This window comes from Oncorhynchus tshawytscha, linkage group LG30, assembly GCF_018296145.1.
Source record: "Oncorhynchus tshawytscha isolate Ot180627B linkage group LG30, Otsh_v2.0, whole genome shotgun sequence".
In the NCBI taxonomy this organism is placed as follows: Eukaryota; Metazoa; Chordata; class Actinopteri; order Salmoniformes; family Salmonidae; genus Oncorhynchus; species Oncorhynchus tshawytscha.
In genome coordinates this window covers 8,546,808-8,570,794 of record NC_056458.1, presented here as the reverse complement: position 1 = coordinate 8,570,794, position 23,987 = coordinate 8,546,808, and the positions used below count along the sequence as shown (strand labels likewise).

The window sequence follows — 23,987 nt, the reverse complement described above, 5'->3', positions numbered from 1 at the left end:
TACCTCATTAAATGATTGAGACTGTTTGTGTTCGTCAACAACGGTGTTACAGGGATATTTCTTTCCACTCCTCAGATCATCAGAACTTCTTTGGTATAGATGACCGCCTGGGTCCAGTGGCCATCAGCTTCCGTAGAGAGGAGAAGGAGGGGTCCAGTGGAGCTCAGTATAACTACAGAATCATCTTCAGAACCACTGAGGTCAGTCTACAATACACACTCAAGGTCAATATGAGTATAGAGTATTGACAGACGTCTAGATCCTTTTCTGAAAACATACCGCCATTCACACATACCCATACTTACTATTGTTGCACACATTTGTCCATCTACTCACACCCCTTGGGACTGTCCCTGCCTCCCAGCTGAAGACTCTGCGAGGCTCCATCCTGGAGGAGTCCGTGCCGTCAGCGGCCCGCCACACCACCCCGCGCGGCCTGTCTCCCAAGAGGCTCCTGGAGTTCATCATCCCTGAGCTCAACCTCCACTGCTTGCGTCTGGCCTCCACCTCGCCCAAGGTCCGAGATACCCTGCTCAAGCTGGACGAACAGGGGGTGAGTAGGACCCACCCTGGGTTGACCCCACTCAGTGTCCTGCTCATGGCCAATAAGATGTCAAATCAAATCAAATTCAAATCAAATTGATTTATATAGCCCTTCGTACATCAGCTGATATCTCAAAGTGCTGTACAGAAACCCAGCCTAAAACCCCAAACAGCAAGCAATGCAGGTGTAGAAGCACGGTGGCTAGGAAAAACTCCCTAGAAAGGCCAAAACCTAGGAAGAAACCTAGAGAGGAACCAGGCTATGTGGGGTGGCCAGTCCTCTTCTGGCTGTGCCGGGTGGAGATTATAACAGAACATGGTCAAGATGTTCAAATGTTCATAAATGACCAGCATGGTCGAATAATAATAAGGCAGAACAGTTGAAACTGGAGCAGCAGCACAGTCAGGTGGACTGGGGACAGCAAGGAGTCATAATGTCAGGTATTCCTGGGGCATGGTCCTAGGGCTCAGGTCCTCTGAGAGAGAGAAAGAAAGAGAGAATTAGAGAGAACATATGTGGGATGGCCAGTCATCTTCTGGCTGTGCCGGGTGGAGATTATAACAGAACATGGCCAAGATGTTCAAATGTTCATAAATGCATGGTCGAATAATAATAAGGCAGAACAGTTGAAACTGGAGCAGCAGCACGGCCAGGTGGACTGGGGACAGCAAGGAGTCATCATGTCAGGTAGTCCTGGGGCATGGTCCTAGGGCTCAGGTCCTCCGAGAGAGAGAGAGAGAAGGAGAGAATTAGAGAACGCACACTTAGATTCACACAGGACACCGAATAGGACAGGAGAAGTACTCCAGATATAACAAACTGACCCTAGCCCCCCGACACAAACTACTGCAGCATAAATACTGGAGGCTGAGACAGGAGGGGTCAGGAGACACTGTGGCCCCATCTGAGGACACCCCGGACAGGGCCAAATGTCAGATCCATCAGGGTACTCTTTTAGATGGTTCATGTAAACCTCCTATGGAGCAGTCTACAGAGAAATGTGTCTGATCTGTCCATTCTGATACTATCACTTGAACAGGCATTCAAAGAGATACAGTACATCTATTCTAAAAGTTTTGGGCTGCCATGGTTATTAGCAAAAACACAATAGTTGATGAAAATCTCTCTCTCTCTCTCTCTCTCTCTCTCTCTCTCTCTCTCTCTCTCTCTCTCTCTCTCTCTCTCTCTCTCTCTAGCTGAACTTCCAGAGGAAGGTGGGGGTGATGTACTGCCGTGCAGGCCAAAGCTCTGAGGAGGACATGTACAACAACGAGAGCTCTGGGCCGGCTTTCGAGGAGTTCCTGGACCTGCTGGGGGAGAGAGTGAAGCTTAAAGGCTGGGAGAAGTACCGCGCTCAGCTGGACACCAAGAGTGAGCCCTGCACATACATACCATCTACATGTTATCTGTGTTGGTGTTGGTCCCATGTTTCATGAGCTGAAATAAAATAACCCCCAAATTGTTCATGCTCACAAAAAGCTTTTCTCTCAAATGTTGTATACAAATTTGTTTACATCCCTGTTAGTGAGCATTTCTCCTTTGCCAAGATAATCCATCTACCTGACGGTGTGGCATATCAAGAAGCTGATTAAACAGCATGATCATTACCCAGGTGCACCTTGTGCTTGGGACAATATAAGGCAACTCTAAAATGTACATTTTTGTCAAACAACACAATGCCACAGATGTCTCAAGTTTTTGAGGGAGTGTGCATTTGGCATGCTGACTGTAGGAATGTCCACCAGGGTTGTTGCCAGAGAATGTAATGTTAATTTCTCTACCATAAGCCGCCTTCAACGTTGTTTTAGAGAATTTGGCAGTATGTCCAACCGGCCTCACAACCGCAGACCACATGTAACCACGCCAGCCCAGGACCTCCACATCTGGCTTTTTCACCTGCGGGATGGTCTGAGACCAGCCACCTGGACAGCCGATGAAACTGTGGGTTTGTACAAGCAAAGAATTTCTGCATAAACTACCAGAAACTGTCTCAGGGAAGCTCATCTGCGTGCTTGTCGTCCTCCCCAGGGTCTTGACCTGCCTGCAGTTTGGCTTCTTAACCGACTTCAGTGAGCAAATGCTTCGATGGCCACTGGCACGCTGGAGAAGTGTGCTATTTACAGATGAATCCTGGTTCAAACTGTTCCGAGCAGATGGCAGACAGGGTAGCGAGTATGGCGTTGTGTGGACGAACTGTTTGTTGAGTGCCCCATGGTGGCGGTGGGGTTATGGTATGGGCAGGCATAAGATAATGACAACAAGCACAATTGCATTTCATCTATAGTAATTTGAATGCACAGGCTCATTGTCATGCCATTCATCCGCACGGCTCCATGTCGCAAGGATCTGTACACAATTCCTGGAAGCTGAAAAAGTCCCAGTTCTTCCATGACCTGAATACTCACCAGACATGTCACCCATTGTGCATGTTTGGAATGCTCTGGATCGACGTGTACGACAGTGTGTTCCAGTTCCCACCGATATCCAGCAACTTCGCTCAGCCATTGAAGAGGAGTGGGACAACATTCCACAGGCCACAATCAACAACCTGATCAACTCTATGCAAAGGAGATGTGTCATGCAAATGGTGGACACACCAGATACGGACTATTTTTCTGATTCAGGTCCCTACCTTTTTTTGAAGGTATCTGTGACCATCAGTTGCATATCTGTATTCCCAGTCGTGAAATCCATAGATTAGTGCCTAATTTATTTATTTCAATTGACTGATTTCCCTATATGAACTGTAACTCAGTAAAATTGTTGAAATTGTTGCTTGTTGCGTTACATTGTTTGTTCACTGTATATATTGAATCACAGGGCATCAGGGGTTAGTAAACACATAAGATTAACACTATCTAACATGGTGTAATTGTAGCAGTATTGGGAGAAGCTGTATAGTCACTGTGTGTGTCCTCTATCTTAATACTGTCTATCACTGTGTAATCTAAGCACCTAAAGTCAGACTGATGTTTTTTTTAGTCTGTGTTTACACTATCTGTAGACTGTCTCTCACTCTGTTAGCTACGAGGCTGATAGCGGCGTGTTTAAACCTTTCTGTGCGCGTGTGTGTGTGTGCTCGTGCGCGCGTGTGTGCACACAGCGGACTCCACGGGGATCCAGTCCCTCTACACGCGCTACCAGGACTATGAGGTCATGTTCCACGTGTCCACCATGCTGCCCTACACGGCCAACAACACACAACAGGTAACAAACAACACACAACACATACACACTACACACTGCTTTACAGGACGCTAAGGAAACCCAGTCAGACAACTTGAAGCCGTGGTAGTGATAATGTGATAACGTGGTTGTTTAGAAAGTCCTTTTTAATCGAAAACGATTAGAAACGGAGATTCTGATCTTTTACACAAGCATAGTTAGGTCTTTTTTTGGGGCAAATATTGAAGAGAATAAGCAGCATTCCTCGCAAAAAAATGTATGAAAAATATTCTGTGTTCATGGTAACATTATTCTTTGGTTTTAAAACCTACACAGTTCCCCATATTCAAATGAAGGCGTCCCCGCTTGAGGAATGTCGCACAACAAGCACGGCAGGCAAATGACTTGTTCCTCTGCGGCTCTATGTCCAACTCCCACTCTAAAAGCATGCTGTGTCTGCCCATACACTATAGATACTGAGCTACTGCCACTCTGTCTGTTTGGCTGGCAGTCAGGCTGGAGAGCCACTCACATCTGCCAGCTCTTCGGTTGGAGTGATTTGGAAACACGACACCATACAAATAAGTAACACCAAATAGCTAACTGCACATGATCATTAGTTGATCAAAGAACCAAAATGTATTAACAGCTCTCTTGACTACCTCTAACCCCCCCCCCCCCCCTCTCTCTCTCTCTCTGGTACTGTAGTTGCTGAGGAAGAGGCACATTGGGAATGACATAGTGACCATAGTGTTCCAGGAGCCAGGGGCTTTGCCCTTCACTCCTAAGGCCATTCGCTCCCATTTCCAACATGTCTTCATCATCATCCAGGTGGAAAAGTCCTGCTCTGACCACACCTACTACAGGTGAGATGAGAGCCTTCTCTCCTGCTGTACCGCTGTCCCTGGCTGCTCCACGACTGTCTCTGTTTGTCTCGAGCTGTACCGCTGTCCCTGGCTGCTCCACGACTGTCTCTGTTTGTCTCGAGCTGCACCGCTGTCCCTGGCTGCTCCACGACTGTCTCTGTTTGTCTCGAGCTGTACCGCTGTCCCTGGCTGCTCCACGACTGTCTCTGTTTGTCTCGAGCTGCACCACTGTCCCTGGCTGCTCCACGACTGTCTCTGTTTGTCTCGAGCTGTACCGTTGTCCCTGGCTGCTCCACGACTGTCTCTGTTTGTCTCGAGCTGCACCACTGTCCCTGGCTGCTCCACAACTGTCTTTATATGTTTATCTGCTTTCAGCATTATCAATCAGAAATGACAGGTGTAACAACATGTTTACTGTTGTCACATTGTATTTACAAGGGTATCAAAACTAGGAGTGTGCTGCAAGACTCTGATTATGGGGTTGGATTTCTGATTTTTTTACCCTGACAATCTCTCTCGCCCCCAGGGTGGCGGTAACACGCTCCAAAGACATCCCGTTATTCGGGCCTCTGTTCCCTAAGGGTGCTCGATTCCCCCGTTCCCCTGCCTTCAGAGACTTCCTGCTGGCCAAGGCGGTGAACGCTGAGAACGCTGCCGAGAAGGCGGAGAAGTTCCGCTCCATGGCCACGCGTACACGGCAGGAGTACCTGAAAGACCTGGCAGAGAACTACGTGACCACCACGCCAATCGACTCCTCCACCAAGTTCCCCCTGCTGTCCCTGGGGGGCAAGCGCAAAGACAAACTGAAGGGGGCCAAGGGGGCAGAGCTGCACAGTGCTGGGGCGCTAGTCTGGGCTGTCAGGGCCACCAGTGGGAATGAGGAGGAGACAGGAGGACAAAAGCTGCCCTGTCTACTGGGGGTCTCAGCTGAATCAGTGGTGCTGATCGAGAGATACACACGGAGGGTGGTGTTCAACTGCTGCTGCCGTGACGTGATTGGCTGGAAGGCGGTGACAGACAGCAGGGCCATAGGTGGGCCTTGCCTGGATATCTTCTATGAGAGGGGGGAGGCAGTGTCAATCAGTGTGATGGACAGCCAGGCAGAGGAGATACGGGAGATGGTGCAGAGACTAGAGGTGAGTGGGAAGGCTTTCAAACACCACTGCTCATATTGTGTTATCGCATCATGGTTTCTGTTCCGATGTTACATACAGTGGGGCAAAAAAGTATTTAGTCAGCCACCAATTGTGCAAGTTCTCCCACTTAAAAAGATGAGAGAGGCCTGTAATTTTCATCATAGGTACACTTCAACTATGACAGACAAAATTAGAAAAAAATCCAGAAAATCACATTGTAGGATTTTTTATGAATTTATTTGCAAATTATGGTGGAAAATAAGTATTTGGTCACCTACAAACAAGGAAGATTTCTGGCTCTCACAGACCTGTAACTTTTTCTTTAAGAGGCTCCTCTGTCCTCCACTCGTTACCTGTATTAATGGCACCTGTTTGAACTTGTTATCAGTATAAAAGACACCTGTCCACAACCTCAAACATTCACACTCCAAACTCCACTATGGCCAAGACCAAAGAGCTGTCAAAGGACACCAGAAACAAAATTGTAGACCTGCACCAGGCTGGGAAGACTGAATCTGCAATAGGTAAGCAGCTTGGTTTGAAGAAATCAACTGTGGGAGCAATTATTAGGAAATGGAAGACATACAAGACCACTGATAATCTCCCTCGATCTGGGGCTCCACAAAAGATCTCACCCCGTGGGGTCAAAATGATCACAAGAACGGTGAGCAAAAATCCCAGAACCACACGGGGGACCTAGTGAATGACCTGCAGAGAGCTGGGACCAAAGTAACAAAGCCTACCATCAGTAATACACTACGCCGCCAGGGACTCAAATCCCGCAGTGCCAGACGTGTCCCCCTGCTTAAGCCAGTACATGTCCAGGCCCGTCTGAAGTTTGCTAGAGAGCATTTGGATGGGAAGAAGAAGATTGGGAGAATGTCATATGGTCAGATGAAACCAAAATATAACTTTTTGGTAAAAACTCAACCCGTCGTGTCTGGAGGACAAAGAATGCTGAGTTGCATCCAAAGAACACCATACCTACTGTGAAGCATGGGGGTAGAAACATCACGCTTTGGGGCTGTTTTTCTGCAAAGGGACCAGGACGACTTGTCTGTGTAAAGGAAAGAATGAATGGGGCCATGTATCATGAGATCTTGAGTGAAAACCTCCTTCCATCAATCAGCAAGGGCATTGAAGATGAAACGTGGCTGGGTCTTTCAGCATGACAATGATCCCAAACACACCGCCCGGGCAACGAAGGAGTGGCTTTGTAAGAAGCATTTCAAGGTCCTGGAGTGGCCTAACCAGTCTCCAGATCTCAACCCCATAGAAAATCTTTGGAGGGAGTTGAAAGTCCGTGTTGCCCAGCAACAGCCCCAAAACATCACTGCTCTAGAGGAGATCTGCATGGAGGAATGGGCCAAAATACAAGCAACAGTGTGTGAAAACCTTGTGAAGACTTACAGAAAACGTTTGACGTTTGTCATTGCCAACAAAGGGTATGTAACAAAGTATTGAGATAAACTTTTGTTATTGACCAAATACTTATTTTCCACCATAATTTGCAAATAAATTAATTAAAAATCCTACAATGTGATTTTCAGGATTTCTTTTCCTCATTTTGTCTGTCATAGTTGAAGTGTACCTATGATGAAAATTACAGGCCTCTCTCATCTTTTTAAGTGGGAGAACTTGCACAATTGGTGGCTGACTAAATACTTTTTTGCCCCACTGTAACTGTATTCAACTCACTGGGTCCTGTTGTTGTCCTCAGCTGGTGACGCGGGGCTGTGAGGCGCGGGAGGTGACCCCGCTGCGTGACGGGGTGGGCCAGCCAGGCTTCCTGATGAGCGAGGAGGGCTTTGTGACAGACCTGCAGCGATTTGGCTATGCGGAGAGTGGGGGTCTGCAGCTGGGGGCGCGGGTGGTGCGACTGTGTGGTCACGCCCTGGTGCACCTGGGGCCGGAGGAGAGGGCCAGACTGCTCCGCACTGCCCACAAGATCCACATCACCGTCATCCCTCCAGACGAGAACGGCAAGCCCCGCAGGTCAGAGAGGGGGGAGAGGGGGAGTAAGAGATGGATGGGGATAGAGGAGAGTGGGGAGGGTAGGGTAACATGGCAAGGATTAGGGTAGAGGCAGATATGGAGAGAGGGATGGGGGTCAGGGTTGTAAAGTGTTTTAGTAGTGTGGTAGGTGAAGAGTAATGTTGATGAGTGGATGAGGGGTTAAAGGAGTAGGAGGAGGGAGGGCTGAGGGGAACAGATTCATTGAGGAGGCCAGGGAGGCACCATGCCAGGGTCACAGCTCACTCTGTTGTTTATGGCGTGCTGTCGTCAGTGTCCCACCAACTGGCTAACCACCAATCAATGGCTCTAATGGCCTCTAATGATAGTTGCCCAGGTAGTGGCTGTTAGCAGAACCCTCTACATCCTTTTAATGTCAGCCAGATCGCCAGTGTTCCAGTGTTACTGCAGCCTGGTGAAGGAGGAACTGCTCAGATAGAGGAAAGGGAACACTTAACAGGATATTAGCTTCACAACTTTGCTTACCACATACCTGTCAAACTGGCTAGTGGAAATATCTAGAGAGATAGCGGATGCTGCTTTGACAGTCATGTTTAACATCAGCCCCAAAAAAGTGTGGCGGCTGTTACAATGTTGTCACATCCTGTGATAGGGAATGACACTTCTTTGATTTCAAAGAGATTCCATGTTTTTTCATAAGTATTTCTTGTTTTATCCTCCTCATCCGTCTGGCTCAGAGGTACTGCTCTAGAATACTCCCACTAAAGCACGGACCGACGCAGACGCGTTTTTACATTTTACAAAACTTTTTTTTGGTGTGAGCCGGACCATCATTGATTATAACAACCACAGACTACAGTATGGCACAGAAGAGTATAGTACAGTATAATGTACTGCATTGTACCCTATTTTACTCTTATGTACTCTACTGAACTAAACTGTACTTTACTTAACTGTACTCTACTGCATTAAACTTTACTCTGCTCTACTGAGTTAAACTCTACTGTCCTGTACCATACCGTGCCGTACTCTACTCTACTGTACTCTACAGCAGTGCTTCCCAAACTGTGGGAACCACTGTCATTCAGAAGACGCTCTTATCCAGAGTGACTTTTCTTGTACCCACTTTTATTTTATCTTGTATTTTGATTATGGAGTTTTGTCAAGTCTATTAAACGACTCCATTTATACCAAGTTCGATTCTCCTGCGCCTGACTTCCCTGCCACCTACACACACGACAATTACAGAACCACTGTCATTCAGCAGACGAAATAGTAATATTCTTGTGATATAACGCTTACTTCCTTCAGAATGTATGTGCAGTTGAAATTTGGCCATACATATTTTCAACGTCTGTAAATTACGCGGTTTCTACGTTCATTCAAAACAGAAAATGAACCTGATTTCAACGTCTGGGAAAAGTTGTATTTTCAACGTCGGGAAAATATGTATTTTCACCTTTCATTCAGCACCTAAAATGAACCTAACTTCAACGTCTGGCGAAGACGTCTTTTCAATGTAATTTTGCTTACTGGATTGTATCATTCCTGAACAAACTGAATGCTTAAAGATGGAAGTATGAATATTTCCTCAGTAATAACATGTTGTCGGTGTGTATTCTGTCTCTGATGGCTCCAGGAGTTTCTCCGAGTTGTACCAGAAAGCCATCCAGGATGCAGAGCGTAAGCCTGGGGAGGGCCAGTCTGGAGAGGCCTGGGTACTGGACGAGAGGGAGGAGGAGGAGGAGATGGAGGAAGAGGAGCGTGAACAGGGAGAGGGAAAGGAGGCGGAGACGATGGAGGGACCAGCTGAGGGAGGAGAGGCTGAGGACAGGCCGTCAGAGATGGGACAGGGTGAGGAGGACCAGGGGGACCAGGGCTCCCTTTTCTCCACACCCAGCCTGCCTATTTTACGGGCCACCTCCCTGCATGACCACCCCCCCAACCAGACCATGGAGGCGATCAGCCACTCCCAGCTAACACGCAGCTACTCCTTAGAGTACTCCCGGGACATGTGTGGCGGGTACGTGACCTCCACCCTCAGTCTCATCATACACCTCAGGTTATCTCTGCTTTACTCAGAGGATTTTCTGACATCCGGGGGCTTGACATTAACGCGTGTCCTCTCATAAAAAAAAATGTTGGACTGAGTGTACAAAACATTAGGTACACCAATCTTTCCATGACATAGACTAACCAGGTGAATCCAGGTGAAGGCAATGATCCCTTATGGATGTCAACTGTTAAATCCACTTATATCAGTGAAGATGAAGGGGAGGAGACAGGTTAAAGAAAGATTTTTAAGCCTTGAGACAATTGAGACATGGATTGTGTATGTGTGCCATTCAGAGGGTGAGTGGGCGAGACAAAAGATTTAAGTGCCTTTGAACGGGGTATGGTAGTAGGTGCCATGCGCACCAGTTTGAGTGTGTCAAGAACTGCAACACTGCAACACAGCCAACTTGACAACTGTGGGAAGCATTGGAGTCAACAGCAGCATCCCTGTGGAACGCTTTCTACACCTTGTAGTCCATTCCCCGAGAATTTGAGGCTGTTCTGAGAGCAAAAGGGCGTGCAATTAAATATTAGGAAGGTGTTCCTAATGTTTTATACACTCAGTGTAGATATAAGTTGTCCCAATGGACTAGTAAAAAAAATACATAAAAATAACAATATCAAACCATTTCTCCGATCAGAGAGGCCAATAATATTCAAATATATTTATTTTTCATGTACATAAATAACAAAGCCTCCAGGTCAAAGTGTAGGTGAAATGCAGATTGGCTACAGCCTCATGTCCAAACCGATAATGACATGAGGGAGGCCTTAGAAAATGTAACCAAACTTTAATGAGCCTTTTAATTCCATAAATATAGGCTAAACACCAGTCATGTTTGACAAATATAATGAAGTAAAATTAACATGAACCTTTAAGGGCTTGATTCTGTACTCGAGGCACGGCAAACCGGTCCGGAGAGTCGGAGGGGTCAGCATTTTGAAACTATTTAAAAATAAACGTAATTGTTTAAAATCTGGACGTTTCGTGTCATTTTATGATGCATGTATTACCTTGTTTCAAAGTAGCCAAAATAGGACCATAGAAATGTTGAGATAATCATTTTAGAAACACTTAATATGACATAGAAACCAGCATTTCATGTTCTATTGGTTTTCAAATCCACATGATTTTATTGTCAGGCAGCCAAAGGCATTATCCTAGTCATATTGGTAACTAATGCTGTTGCTAATGCTGTTGCTAATGCTATTGAAGCATCCTTAGATCTCCCCTCTTACTTTCTAACAGATATTTTAATCTCTGTCACATAGAACCACATGTGCTGTGCTTTGTGGTGTGCTTTGTGGTGTGCTTTGTGGTGTGATTTGTGGTGTGCTTTGTGGTGTGATTTGTGGTGTGCTTTGTGGTGTGCTTTTGGTGTGCTTTGTGGTGTGCTTTGTGGTGTGCTTTGTGGTGTGCTTTGTGGTGTGCTTTGTGGTGTGCTTTGTGGTGCGTTTTGTGGTGTGCTTTGTGGTGCGCTTTGTGGTGATTTGTGGTGTGCTTTGTGGTGTGCTTTGTGGTGTGCTTTGTGGTGTGCTTTGTGGTGCGTTTTGTGGTGTGCTTTGTGGTGTGCTTTGTGGTGTGCTTTGTGGTGTGCTTTGTGGTGTGCTTTGTGGTGTGCTTTGTGGTGCGCTTTGTGGTGCGCTTTGTGGTGCGCTTTGTGGTGCGCTTTGTGGTGCGCTTTGTGGTGCGCTTTTGAGAAAGGTGTTTTTACATTTTGAAACATTCGCATGTAGCCTACCCCCACATGTGCATTGTTGAGCTTTATAATATAGAAACTTTATCGAAATGTTAAGCTTAATGGTCTGGTCTGTTGCATCAGCCTCATTGCTTTTTAAAATGTTTTATAAATATTTATACAAACATTTTTTGGCTGTATAATTTTTGGGGCTGTATTTGGGGTCTCTCGCCCCAGAACTGAGTTTTTAACTTTCAACATATTTTTTATCGTCTCAGGGACAATGGGACGACATGAATGTATAGAGCCGTGGAGAGAATTTATTTCATAAAGACATAAAAAGTATTTGGTTGTAATTGTAATGTTTCAATATTTTATAGGCGACCAAGGGTGGTCAACCATCCTCCACGAGAGCCTTAACAAGGCCGTGTTGTATTTTGAGACAGGCTTGAATATGCAAAGACGGTAGCCTATATTTTTGTCTGATTCTCTATCGTAAAAAAAGATAGGAATGCATTTTATTTTGTAAAGGGGTTCCTTGCATCATACAATTATGTAAAAATTGTGTTACAGACCTTTTTTTTAGGGGGGGGGGGCAAATGACTTCAGCTTTCGGACAAGTAAAAAATCTGTTCTGCTTGTCGCAAGGATAAATTGAAAAAAAAGTTCATGTCAAGCCCTGCATCCTAGTCATCCTGCGTTAAGACATAATGGTTTTACGAGGTATTACTTTGTGCGTGTGTATTTATGGTTTCACAGTAAGCAGAAGCAGACTGCTAAACTCAAATCTTAGCCCAAATTTGAGCTATCCTGAAGATTACTAGGTTAACCAGTTTGCCCTCCAGATTGGATTGGAAAGTCATTAGTATAAACAGCGGATTTATAATATATGTCTCAATCTCCCCGTGTCTCTCTGTGACAGGCATGTGTATGACAACGTGGGTGTGAAGATGGAACATCACATCTATGAGAACCCAGGGGAGCTGAGAGACGCCACGCCTGACCTCATCCTGGCTGTTAAACCCAAGGTGCCCCTGGACGAGGAGCAGGTACAGAGACACACACGGACAAACACCTGGTGAGTGATCTGTTGAAGGTTCCCTATTCGATAAACCTCTAACCCTCTTCTCTCTGTCTCTCTTTCTCACTCTCTCTCCATCGCTCTCTCTCTCTCTCTCTCTCACTCTCTCTCCATCGTTCTCTCTCTCACTCTCTCTCCATCGCTCTCACTCTCTCACCATCGCTCTCTCTCTCTCCATCACACACACTCTCTCTCTCTCTCTCTCTCTCTCTCTCTCTAGTTTGTAGGGGCTGAGTTGGGTGATGAGAGGACGTTAGCGAGGGACCCTTCCCTGTCCTCCGCCCGGTTGTCATGTCTGGACAGAACAGAGAGGAACTCCCGAGCTTTGAGCCTACACAACTCCATCACCAAGAGTGGGTGTTCCACCACACCGCTCACTCTGTCCTCCATAACAATCCCATTCCTCTCAAATGTCCTCCCACACCTCTAAACCATCAACATATCCTCAAATGTCAACTTCTAGCTAGACTTCTTTTGTCGAGATGAGGTTGGTGATGTGTTATGAATCCCACTTCCTATGTATTTCTCCTGTATAAAACAGCATGCAATGGGCGGTAAGCGAAGAGGGATCTCCTCAATGATCTTGATAACGCTCATAATCGATAAGGAACACACCGTTGTTCCTCTGCCACAGCAACCAACAGCTTGAGAGGGAGAGCAGTCAAACAAAAGAGAGAAGCTGTAAAGAGTGAGAGATGAGTCGCTATGATAAGAGGAGGAGTGTGAAGGCATGGCTGGGAGGCTGATCGGACGGACAGGCAGCTGTCTGAAACAAAAGTCCTCTGCGCAGACCCTGTGCCAGCTGATAAGGCCAGGCGGAATGGTGCTGAAATTGAACAATTACAACTGTTCAAAAATGCTCTCCGCTTTAATTGAGCCTCAAATCCGTTTTTTAGCCTCCGGGCCCTTTCTCCCCTAAACCCCTCTTCTCATTATCCTCATTTAGCCCTGCCTTCCATCCCCTTTGTCCCTCTTCTTTCATCTTGGCTGCCCCCTATCCCCTAACCCAATATGCCCCCCGCCCCTCTACCACCCCCTACCAGCTCCAGTCTAAAGGAGGGACAGATGGAGGGTGGGAGGGGTGGGCTTTAGGTTGCTTCAAATCAGGGAACCCTTTTGGACCATCTGCTCTCTCTCTCTCTCTCTCTCTCTCTGCCGTGAGGCTATGCAACTCATATTTCTATAAGAGCACACACACTCATCCTCTCAGCAAATACTTTGTTTTTTTCGGAGGAGATTATCTCCGTTTCCCTCCCCACACTCCAGAAGTCAGTCACACACAGAGATGGAAAGAACCCACTTCTCCCTCTCGCGCTGCAGCTAGTCGGCCAGTGCCACCGAGGCGGCAAAGCATCATGATACCACCCCCTGGTGGTGGCTCTTTGTCATTGTTAAACCAGAGAATTTGCCTGCTCATAAACCCCACAATTCTATTGTGTTGTCAAACTGTATTGTCCTACATACATTCATGGTCTGTTACTCCCCTCAGAGATATGCTTTTGTGATGAAAGCACATTGAAACCCTGTTTTCTCTCTCAGTCCTGTCCGAGAACACAGATTCCTCAGAGGAGGAGTGGCAGTCTATAGCTGATCTAGCCGCCGCCTGTCGCGGCATCCTGGAGGCCTTGTCACAGGAAGGTAAGAAAACATCTGCGGGGGATTACAACAGATGATTTATATTTTATTTTACTAAATACATCTACATCTGTTATATTTTACACATTATCACTGGAAATGGCAATCGTGGCAGTGTTGAAAATGAAACATGGTACATTTTCTATTCAGTCTATATGACTGTGTGGTTGAGCTCAGTGACTAACACGGTTGAGTGATGTGTCATGTTTCAGATCGTAAAGCAGGAGATGGGACCCAAGGAGCAGACTCCCTGACAGATGGCAAGCTAAAGGACATGAAGGACAGGTGGGTTTGAGTCTCCAGCTATACACACACATACACACACACACACACACACACACACACACACACACACACACACACACACACACACACACACACACACACACACACACACAGTGGGTCACTGTAGACCTCTGCATATTTCTCTCTGTATGTGAACACCAAATGATGTCTGACTCATTGTGTGGATCTGTGTCTGTGGGAGTTTCTGATTCAGAGATGGACTGTTGAACAGTTCTCATAGTTCAGCCTCTGTTGCTCATCATGATACTGGCTCACTGGCATGTTGCCTGTCCTTATCTCGCTCTTCATCGTCTCTCACGCTTTTTTTTCTCTTTCTTGAAGAACTGACTAACACTCGTTCTCTGTTCTGTCATGTATTGTCTTTCTGATTTAGTCAGTGCATCAGCCTCCCTCCTTATTTCCGTGTGGTGGCGTTTCCCTGGCAGCCCATTCCCTCCTTATTGTCTCTCCCATTCTGACCCCATGTCTCTCTTGCTCACATACATACACGTATTTACTCACGGTCTTCTCATACACACACCAAACCAAAAGAAAGGATCCCTACTGGTAACACATACAGACACTACCTCACTACAGGTAACTGACTAAATCTAAATAATGGAAACGCTTGAGTAAATGAGGGATACAAAGGATACAAAGGTGCTTCCACACAGGGGTGGTTATTAATTAAGCAATGAACATCCCATCATGCTTAGGGTCATGTATACAAATGAACAGTTGCCCATTATTTTGGCTACCTTGGTTAGAAGAAGAGATCTCAGTGACTTTAAAAGAGGGGACTCACAGGGGCATGTGGGGTTTAAAGTGTGTGTGTGTGTGTGTGTGTGTGTGTGTGTGTCTCACGTCACCAGATCTCAACCCAATTGAACACTAATGGGAGATTCTGGAGTAGATCTTGAGACTGCGCTATCCACCATCCTCAACAAAACACCAATTTAGGGAATTTCCTGTGGAAGAATGGTGTCACATCCCTCCAATAGATTTCCAGACACCTTAGAATCTATCCCAAGGTGCATTGGAGCTCTTCTGGCAGCTCAGGGTGGCCCAATGCCCTATTAAGACACTTTATGTTGGTGTTTCCTGTATTTTGGCAGTTACCTGTCTGTGCATTATGCTGAGTGTGTGTCTCTCTCCCATGTCCCTGTAGTGACTCCCCTGGCCACATGGAGAAGGTTTCCCAGCTGGAGGACATGCTGAAGAGGCTGCAGGACGACCTGCAAAAGGTACTCCCCATTCAGATGGCCAACCACAGCCCCTCCCCAGACCCCCTCACAGCATCCTGCCCACACAGTGACCCCCCCTCCCTCCGCCTCCCCCAACCCCCTGACTCCTACTGCAAACACACAAACACACAGAGGGAATGTAGAGGTAGGGCGGGCAGCAGGCGGGACAAGCAAAAGAAACCTGTCTTGTCATTGGGCAGGGTGAACGGAGGAGATGAGAAGATTGGCTGGAGTGACATTGGGCAACCATGCTCACTCTCTCAACACTAAGCGACCAAATGGCAGCAGAGGCAAGTAAAAGCACGAGATGTGTCCTCTGTTGTTGTGTTAAGACAACAGAACAATAACAATTGGAAATAGAACTAATAAAAAACGGGCCCCGAGTTCATTAACCCAATAACCCAAATCCACCACTAGGGTCCTTCATGGATGTGAAACATTGGAAGTGAAGTTCCTCCTCACAACCCTGAAAGTCTGACAGGCTGTCAGTCATCCCTGTGTGCAGCCTCTGGATCTCTTACCACCATGTTCCTCACCCCATTTACCGCCTCTTCTCTGGGAAACACGGGGACTCGGGGATACCTTTTGAAGTCCTCACAACCGCTGAATGACTGGTTACTCTTGTCATGTAAAAGGAAGAAGCACATTGGAGAAAGGGAGAGAGAGAAAGAGCGAAAGAAGGGGGGAGAGAGAGAGAGAGAGAGTTTGGAAGCCTCCCGAGCGTCCTTAAACACATTCTCAATTGGGTGAAACATGATTCCTGTGTTACAGTAACGAGAGTGTTTAATCTCGAAGGTCAAATGAAACCCTGTGGTATGCAGTGTGCGCTATATCCCCTCCAACCAAGTCCTTTTCACCACTCATATATCCAAGAGACGCCACACTGCCAGAGTTTTAAGCTGGCATCCGACTAAGTGAATGACATTCCAAGGATTTTTTTGTGCAAATGCTATTCGCTCAACTTGGTTCTTGAAACACGTGAGACATAAAGCACACAAAAGAATCAAACTCAAAAGAATCAAACTCAAAAGAATCAAACTCAAAAGAATCAAACTCTGCAGACTTTCTGGTCACAAACCCTGTGGCTATAACACCAACATAACCAACATAAGTCTTACCCTCTGTTTTTGTCTGTAACTCCCTACGCTTCCTGGGAAAACGCACCATTAACACAGTATTATCATCAATTTACACAACACAGAGACATTGACAGTCAGGGACAATGAACCAAGGAGGACGACCTAACAGAGAACTACCACATCAGATGAACCCTTTCCACTTTTCTCTGTTGTTTACCCTCTGCCCTGGGAGAGTGAGTGAGTGAGCATGGTTGGTTCTAGGCTCTCCCAGTCCCATAGTATGGCCAGTAGAAATAGGACTCACCGAAGACTGTGGGAGGAGCTAGTTGGGTTCCATTCAGAAGTGTGCTGTGTCACCTAGACTACTTTTGGTTAGTCTTTGGTTTCTGTCCATGACTGCCAAGAAGGGGAGAGTTTACAGCTGAGCTAGTACAGATTTGAGCAAAATCATCTGATGTGGCGATGAGAATGTGTTCCTTCGCTTTCTGTTTGAGTTACAATCTCATCAGTTTATTTTCCAATTATAAAGCTGAGTACTGGTTATTTCAGGTTAATTGATTTGCTTTAGGGCACAGTTGCACTATGGCCCACTAGGGAGTTGAACCAGCAAGACCATACAGTACTGCTGCTACCAAAGAGAATTCCTATTGACCCAGATTGATGATAATACCTAACTGGTTTCAGCTATCATTCATTGTTATTGTCAATGTGTTGTGAGTCCCACGACTCACAACACAGCAGACAGACAGACAACACTGGAGTCAGTCAGGATAGAACCCACTCTCCGTATAGACAATCAAATAAATCAACACCATCACACAAGGCAATGGTGTGTGGAGGCAATATTACATTGCATTCATTCCATTTTTTTAGTTGTTTTTTTGAGATTGAGTTTGAATAAATCCAATCACCAAGCTAATTGGCCCAAGCTAAGTATAGCTCGCTCACTCATGGCACGCTGTACTTATCGAAGATTAAGTTACAATGAGCTTACATTTCATACCATTGCTCAAACCCCTTATCCACTGCGGCGAATCCCTTGCAGAAACACCACATGATTTCACAAAATCACATGATCGGAACATTTCACACGTGATCACATTTTCACATGTGTAGTTTCGTGTTGTCACATGTCGCTTTATACATGTCGTCGCGTTGTCACATTCACTTCACATAAGAGCACGTGGTCACATGAGAACATGTCATTTTGTAACACTTCACGTGAAATTCATGTGTTTTTTTCCGTAAAGGGATCTGGCATATTACTCTACACTCAGTGTTGCCAACTTTCTGCAATGAAGCAATCTTTCTTTATTGATCAATGACTTTGTTCTGCAAGTGAACAGCAGATGTGGCAACGCACATCTCTTTTGGAGGGTTACAAAAAGTCAGTTAAAGGTGGTGTGATAGGAATACAGTTGGCAAAACTGGTTGTAGTGGTAGTTGCCCCTGTCTGTTTGTCTACCCTGAGTCTCTGGTTTCCTGTCTCTGTTGCTACCGTGTATGACATAGCAAACAGGAAGCATTTACTATGGCAAATCACTGCTCTGAATCACTGCTCTGAGCACTGAAAGTTGCATTAGCTGATTTCAAACTCAGTTCCAAGTAGTGAGGGATTAGGGTGACCCCTGCAGTTTGCTAGATTAGGAGTGCCTGTCATTTTGGAGTTTGAGTCTTTAGAGACATTTCACTTGTATAACAATCAGCTACATTAAACATGTTATGGCAATTCCTCTGCTCTCGTTTAAAGGTCCAATGGAGCTGTTTTACTGTGATTGTTCTCAATTAAAAGGGTCAAAAAGGGGCCTCCCGAGTGGTCATAAAGAAATAAAAATAGCTTCTTGGCAAAGAGCAATTCCTCAAGCAAGAATTTTGCTATGACTGTCTGGGTGTGATCTGGGAGTGGGAAGAACTAAAAAGTAGCTGTTATTGGCAGAGAGGTTTGGAACTCTCTTTCTTACTGGTCTATTAACTGTGATGTCACCGGGCAGGCCAAAACTCCATACTACCAAAACAGGCTGACATTTCAGGCAGTCTTTTCAAACAGCTCTCTTAAAGGGCATGATCAAACTTTTCACAGTATTATTCCTACCTCATAGTGTGGAAATATATATAAAACACAAGAAAGTCTAGTTGTTGACTGCACTGGGTCTTTAATAAGAGATTGATTTATTAATTGGTTGTATGGTCTCGAACAAGTGGTTGCCATAGTAAATCCGTTTGAACATTTCCTCCATACGCCACCTCTCCCCATGGAGTGCTTTTATGGAAGGTAATTGGTTTGTATTTGCGTGTATGTGCGTGCATGTAAGCATCTGGTATGTGTGTGTGCTTCTCCAGTACCCAGTCTTGCACTGCCTCTACCACTATAAGGCTTGTATGTTTGTGAACCCCTCTGTCTGTGTGTGCCTGCAGTCTTGTCCACTCAATGCAGCCACCCCTCACCCACCTCCACCCATACCCAGCTCCCTCTCACCCCTCCATCCATCCCAGCCATGGTGGTCTGACAGACGGGTGTTGTTGTGTGCCGCTCCCTGGCAGGAGAAGGAGGACAAGGCGGTGCTGCAGGCCGAGGTGCAGAGCCTCAGGCAGAATAACCAGCGGCTGCAGGAGGAATCCCAGAGCACCGTGTCCCGCCTCATCAAAGTCACCGAGCTGCTGTGCAATGTCAACAAGCCCTGTTAGCTCCACCACAGTGCACACTGTGCGCACACACACACACACACACACACACACACACACACACACACACACACACACACACACACACACACACACACACACACACACACACACAGATCACACACAAACAAACACACACAGATGATCGCACACAGATCACAAACACACTGCGCATTCAATATTGTATAAAAACACACCAGCACAGTACATCAACCTGCTCTACACCACACATGCATAATACTCCGCATTCTGTCGGATGACATTTTACCTCTGGGCAAGCCCATGAGGGCAGAGTCAACTCAAAAAACAACTCTGAAACATTTCTCACCATCTGATAGTCCTCCCAATAGATTGACTAATGGTTGTGCTTTACCCAAGAGTGTGTTTTGTACCTTGAGTGTGCGCAAGTGAGTGTGTGTGTGTGTGTGTGCCGTCACTATGGTTCTTTTATCTTGCTTCACATACTTGACAAGTTGGGCAGAATAGCAATTGCTTAAAACAACCCAGTTGATTTAGATGAAGAGGCACGTGTGCAGCATGTTTGGTGGCTGTTTATTTCGATTGACACAAAGCGTGTGTGTATGTCTCATGAGGTACGTATGTAAACAGTAGTCTCCCTCCCCTCTCCGCTCAACCCACGCCATGATATGCAGCGTCTCGGACCGAGAGCAGTTCAACTGGGCACCCTTAGAGTGGAGGGCCTTGGAGCTACATATTACACAGAGAAAAGGGAACATGACAATTGCATGCCTGCAGGCAGCCTGCTGGAAAAGATGGAAGGATGCATACTGACCCTGCCTCTCTCTGCCAACATTCTCACGGAATGGTTCATTCATTGGGTAGAGACACCATTCTCTCCTCTCCATACCTCCTCAGCTTAATTTCAAGGGTGGTGGACTTGAGTATTCCACGTCTGCTTCCAGTGAATGAGACACAATTAATTCTGATTGAGTTGAAACAGATATTCAAGTGGATAACACCTCTGCCGAGGATGAAACAATGGGGGAGATCCTCGTCATCCCTGAAAGACTGGCTGTAGAAGCTATGCTGTAGAAAGTGCACCTCCTGCTGGACTGAACCATGCATTGTCATAAGGCAGCTCTCCTTTTAGACAAAACTATTGTAGGGATTTAATGTGAACTGGACAGGATTTCTTTAGTGAACACAGCCTTCTGTGTTACAATATATGTTGTGTTTGATGGCCACAATGACAATTCAGTGTATTTGAAATGAATCCAGAATGGAGTGGATACCTGTGGGTGAGGGATTCCCCCATTTCACCCTAATGTTTTTGTCTGTGTACCTACTGTATGTGTGTTTCTGTGTTGTTCTTGCACTTTTAGCATCACCTATATCGGCATGGGACAGGGCACATATTTAACCTCCTGCCCAGGTTCATGCCTTGCTTGAAACATTTAAGTGGATTTGATCTCACCACTTCACCTCACCCCACCTCACCTTCAGGTCCACTGCTGATGACGCCAATAACAATGTGAGATCAGAGGAGAACAGGATTATTCCTCCTCCAAGACTGTTCTGCCAAAAGATGCCAAGGCAGCTCTCCTACACCCAACTCAAACCACTGGACCCAGCTGTGTTGTACAGCTCTGTAAGGGATGCCAAACAAAAAGCTCTTGTTTGTTGTATATACTATTTTACTTCCTCTTGTAATTTTATTTTAGAGTCACTGTGATTACCCGGTACCAGCAGATAATGATATATTCAAATTAAATTATAAATCTAAACTTTATCTATATGTGAAGACAACATGTACAGCTGAACTGCTCAGTGCTACTTAGTACATTTGGTTGTGTATGCCCTCAATTGCAGGATGGTTTAATATGGAGACTAGTGTAAATGTGCCCAAACAGGCAGTTTGAGCCAGGCTGTTTAAAATGGTGATGCCTTGTTGTTGGAAATGATTAGCAGAGTGGAGAAGTGTAAGAATATCTGATGTTTTACTGTGTTCTTCTGTATAGTTCTGTAGATTGTAGGAGGTTGATGAAGCATGATAATGCACCAGGTCACTTCCTAGCTCCCCTCTCTGTGTGTGTGTATGTATGTATGTAAAAAAAAAAAAAAAAAAAAAAAATGTAATAACTTATTAATCTTGCAAATGTGGAATTCCCTGTTAGATGTGTCAATACAAGGGGAGGGAGGCAGCAATTAGATGTGTTATAAAGTTCAAATGGTATGATAGGGGTTGGTTTTAAGGAAGAATCTGTTTTTATATATACATTCAAATACAAGAAGACAAGAGGTCAAATATTTCTGCAGTGTTATAGTATTTCTTGGGGAAACGATAATGGCTATCGTTATCATTCTAGTATTGAGCTATTCATTCAGAGCTCCTACGTTCCCGTTCAATAAGGTCTCTAATGCCACTAGGTACGCCTTAAAGAGTGACTCTGGGACTCTCCAGAGAGGACAGGACAGACAACATGGTCAGACTGGTTCATGTGAAGGCTTCTTTCTCAGACATTGTGCCTACCTGAAATTGTAATGTATGGTAACTCAGCGTGGTGTCTTCATTTCTGTTCTTCATGGTCATTGTTTGTCCTGTTATCCTGCAGGATAGACAGGTGTGTCTGCCACATGACAGTGGTAGATGTAGGGGTTGGTTGGTATGGGGTCTCTCCAGGGTCTGCTCGTCAATCCTCCCAGAGGATCTGTGGCCATTAAATCAAAAAGATGGGTTTAGGGACCCCAGGAAAGTGTCAGAAAGGTTATATGAAGACGATATGAAGTGTGTTTGCTTTTGTTAGGTTAAAGGAAATGATTCGTATAGCGCTGGTTTAAGACCAGCATCTCCAACCTTATTGAATCACAATCATTCGATGCATAAAAACATAACTTTCCACAATCATTTGGACATGAACCATCCAGTGCACTTTGAACCCCCATTTATGTATCACAAAAAGTATCCCTGAGTGACACCTTGTATGCCTGAGTGACCCCTAACAACACCTTGTATGCCTGAGTGACCCCTAACAACACCTTGTATGCCTGAGTGACCCCTAACAACACCTTGTATGCCTGAGTGACCCCTAACAACACCTTGTATGCCTGAGTGACCCCTAACAACACCTTGTATGCCTGAGTGACCCCTAACAACACCTTGTATGCCTGAGTGACCCCTAACAACACATTGTATGCCTGAGTGACTCCTAACAACACCTTGTATCCCCAAGTGACCCCTAACAACACCTTGTATCCCTGAGTGACCCCTAACAACACCTTGTATGCCTGAGTGACCCCTAACAACACCTTGTATGCCTGAGTGACCCCTAACAACACCTTGTATGCCTGAGTGACTCCTAAACACACCTTGTATGCCTGAGTGACCCCTAACAACACCTTGTATCCCAGAGTGACCCCTAACAACACCTTGTATCCCTGAGTGACCCCTAACAACACCTTGTATGCCTGGGTGACCCATAACAACACCTTGTATCCCAGAGTGACCCCTAACAACACCTTGTATGCCTGGGTGACCCATAACAACACCTTGTATCCCAGAGTGACCCCTAACAACACCTTGTATCCCTGAGTGACCCCTAACAACACCTTGTATGCCTGGGTGACCCATAACAACACATTGCAGATGGTAACAATGCAGTAGTCCTTTCACTCCCCTGCTCTAGGCTACATCAGCTGGCAAACGATCTCCACCCAGCCAATAGTAAACCTGTGAGAATGATCCCTGGTAGAGACATTGTGGTTGTTGCCTCCTCCCATCCATGCTGTAGGAGAGGAAACCAATGACCAGTTGTTTTTCTTTTATCCTCTTATTTGTTTGCCTTATATGTCATTGCATCATCCTTACAGGAAACCAATGCTCTCCGTACAGTGTGTGCCCTACTTCCACCTTGTCATCTCTTTGCTGCTGTTGTAGAACGGGATGTATTCATGTGGCCATACAGTAAGGATGATAGAATACAGTACATTATTACCAGTGGAACCACACATAACATCACATCACATCCCCAGTGTAGGTTTATGGGAGGCCTGGCCACACGTCGCTCATGTCACAACGGTAGCACGCACTATGCACTCTGCTCAGCCAGTTAAAGAGCTGACGTTACCATAGCCAGGCAGTGGCACACTGAGGGAATGTGCTGTGACAAGACATGGTTTCAGTATGATGCCACCTTCACCTGTTATGTCATCCACGAGAAGAGTAAATTGACTAAATGTTGTTCATGTACTGTGAACTGGAGGGCTCATGGCAATAAAGATTCCTCTGTACCTTTCTAAGTGGTTGGTGTATCAATGCTATGATTGTCAATGTCTCTTTCTTTGTGAGGCCTGAGAAGTGGCAGTGTCGGGAATGTCCAACGGAGGATTGTTCTTTTGATGCGACTCAGACTTGTAAAAAGCCACCTGTTGACAATGATGTGACAACAACATGATCACTCCAGATGAGCCCTGACACCTTTACTGCAGTGGCTAACAGAGGTTGTGTGTTACAACCTCGACATCATTTCACTCCGCCGGGTCATTCAAACACAACACAACCCCGACTGCAGTCATCCAATAACTGGACCGTTCACAGTTGAATA

The 23,987-nt window shown here is 45.8% G+C and overlaps 1 protein-coding gene across 10 annotated transcripts in view; it reads left to right on the top strand.

The window, feature by feature from the left end:
• Nucleotides 1-23,678, top strand: part of LOC112228840 (signal-induced proliferation-associated 1-like protein 1) — a 44,652-nt gene extending 20,974 nt beyond the window's left edge. For 5 of the 10 annotated variants that reach the window (XM_042309315.1, XM_042309314.1, XM_042309317.1 and 2 more), the window contains 14 exons: nt 76-200; nt 365-553; nt 1,741-1,915; nt 3,648-3,751; nt 4,418-4,575; nt 5,102-5,711; nt 7,432-7,706; nt 9,325-9,708; nt 12,342-12,468; nt 12,721-12,853; nt 14,040-14,138; nt 14,348-14,420; nt 15,589-15,664; nt 19,159-23,678. In XM_042309315.1, the coding sequence (XP_042165249.1) occupies nt 76-200; nt 365-553; nt 1,741-1,915; nt 3,648-3,751; nt 4,418-4,575; nt 5,102-5,711; nt 7,432-7,706; nt 9,325-9,708; nt 12,342-12,468; nt 12,721-12,853; nt 14,040-14,138; nt 14,348-14,420; nt 15,589-15,664; nt 19,159-19,428 (2,798 nt within the window). In that variant the 3' untranslated portion in view covers nt 19,429-23,678. Of the gene's footprint in view, nt 1-75; nt 201-364; nt 554-1,740; nt 1,916-3,647; nt 3,752-4,417; nt 4,576-5,101; nt 5,712-7,431; nt 7,707-9,324; nt 9,709-12,341; nt 12,498-12,720; nt 12,854-14,039; nt 14,139-14,347; nt 14,421-15,588; nt 15,665-15,864 lie in introns of those variants that run through there. The other 5 variants (XM_042309319.1, XM_042309320.1, XM_042309322.1 and 2 more) reach the window with 5 other exon arrangements.
• Nucleotides 23,679-23,987: the final 309 nt, after the last annotated feature.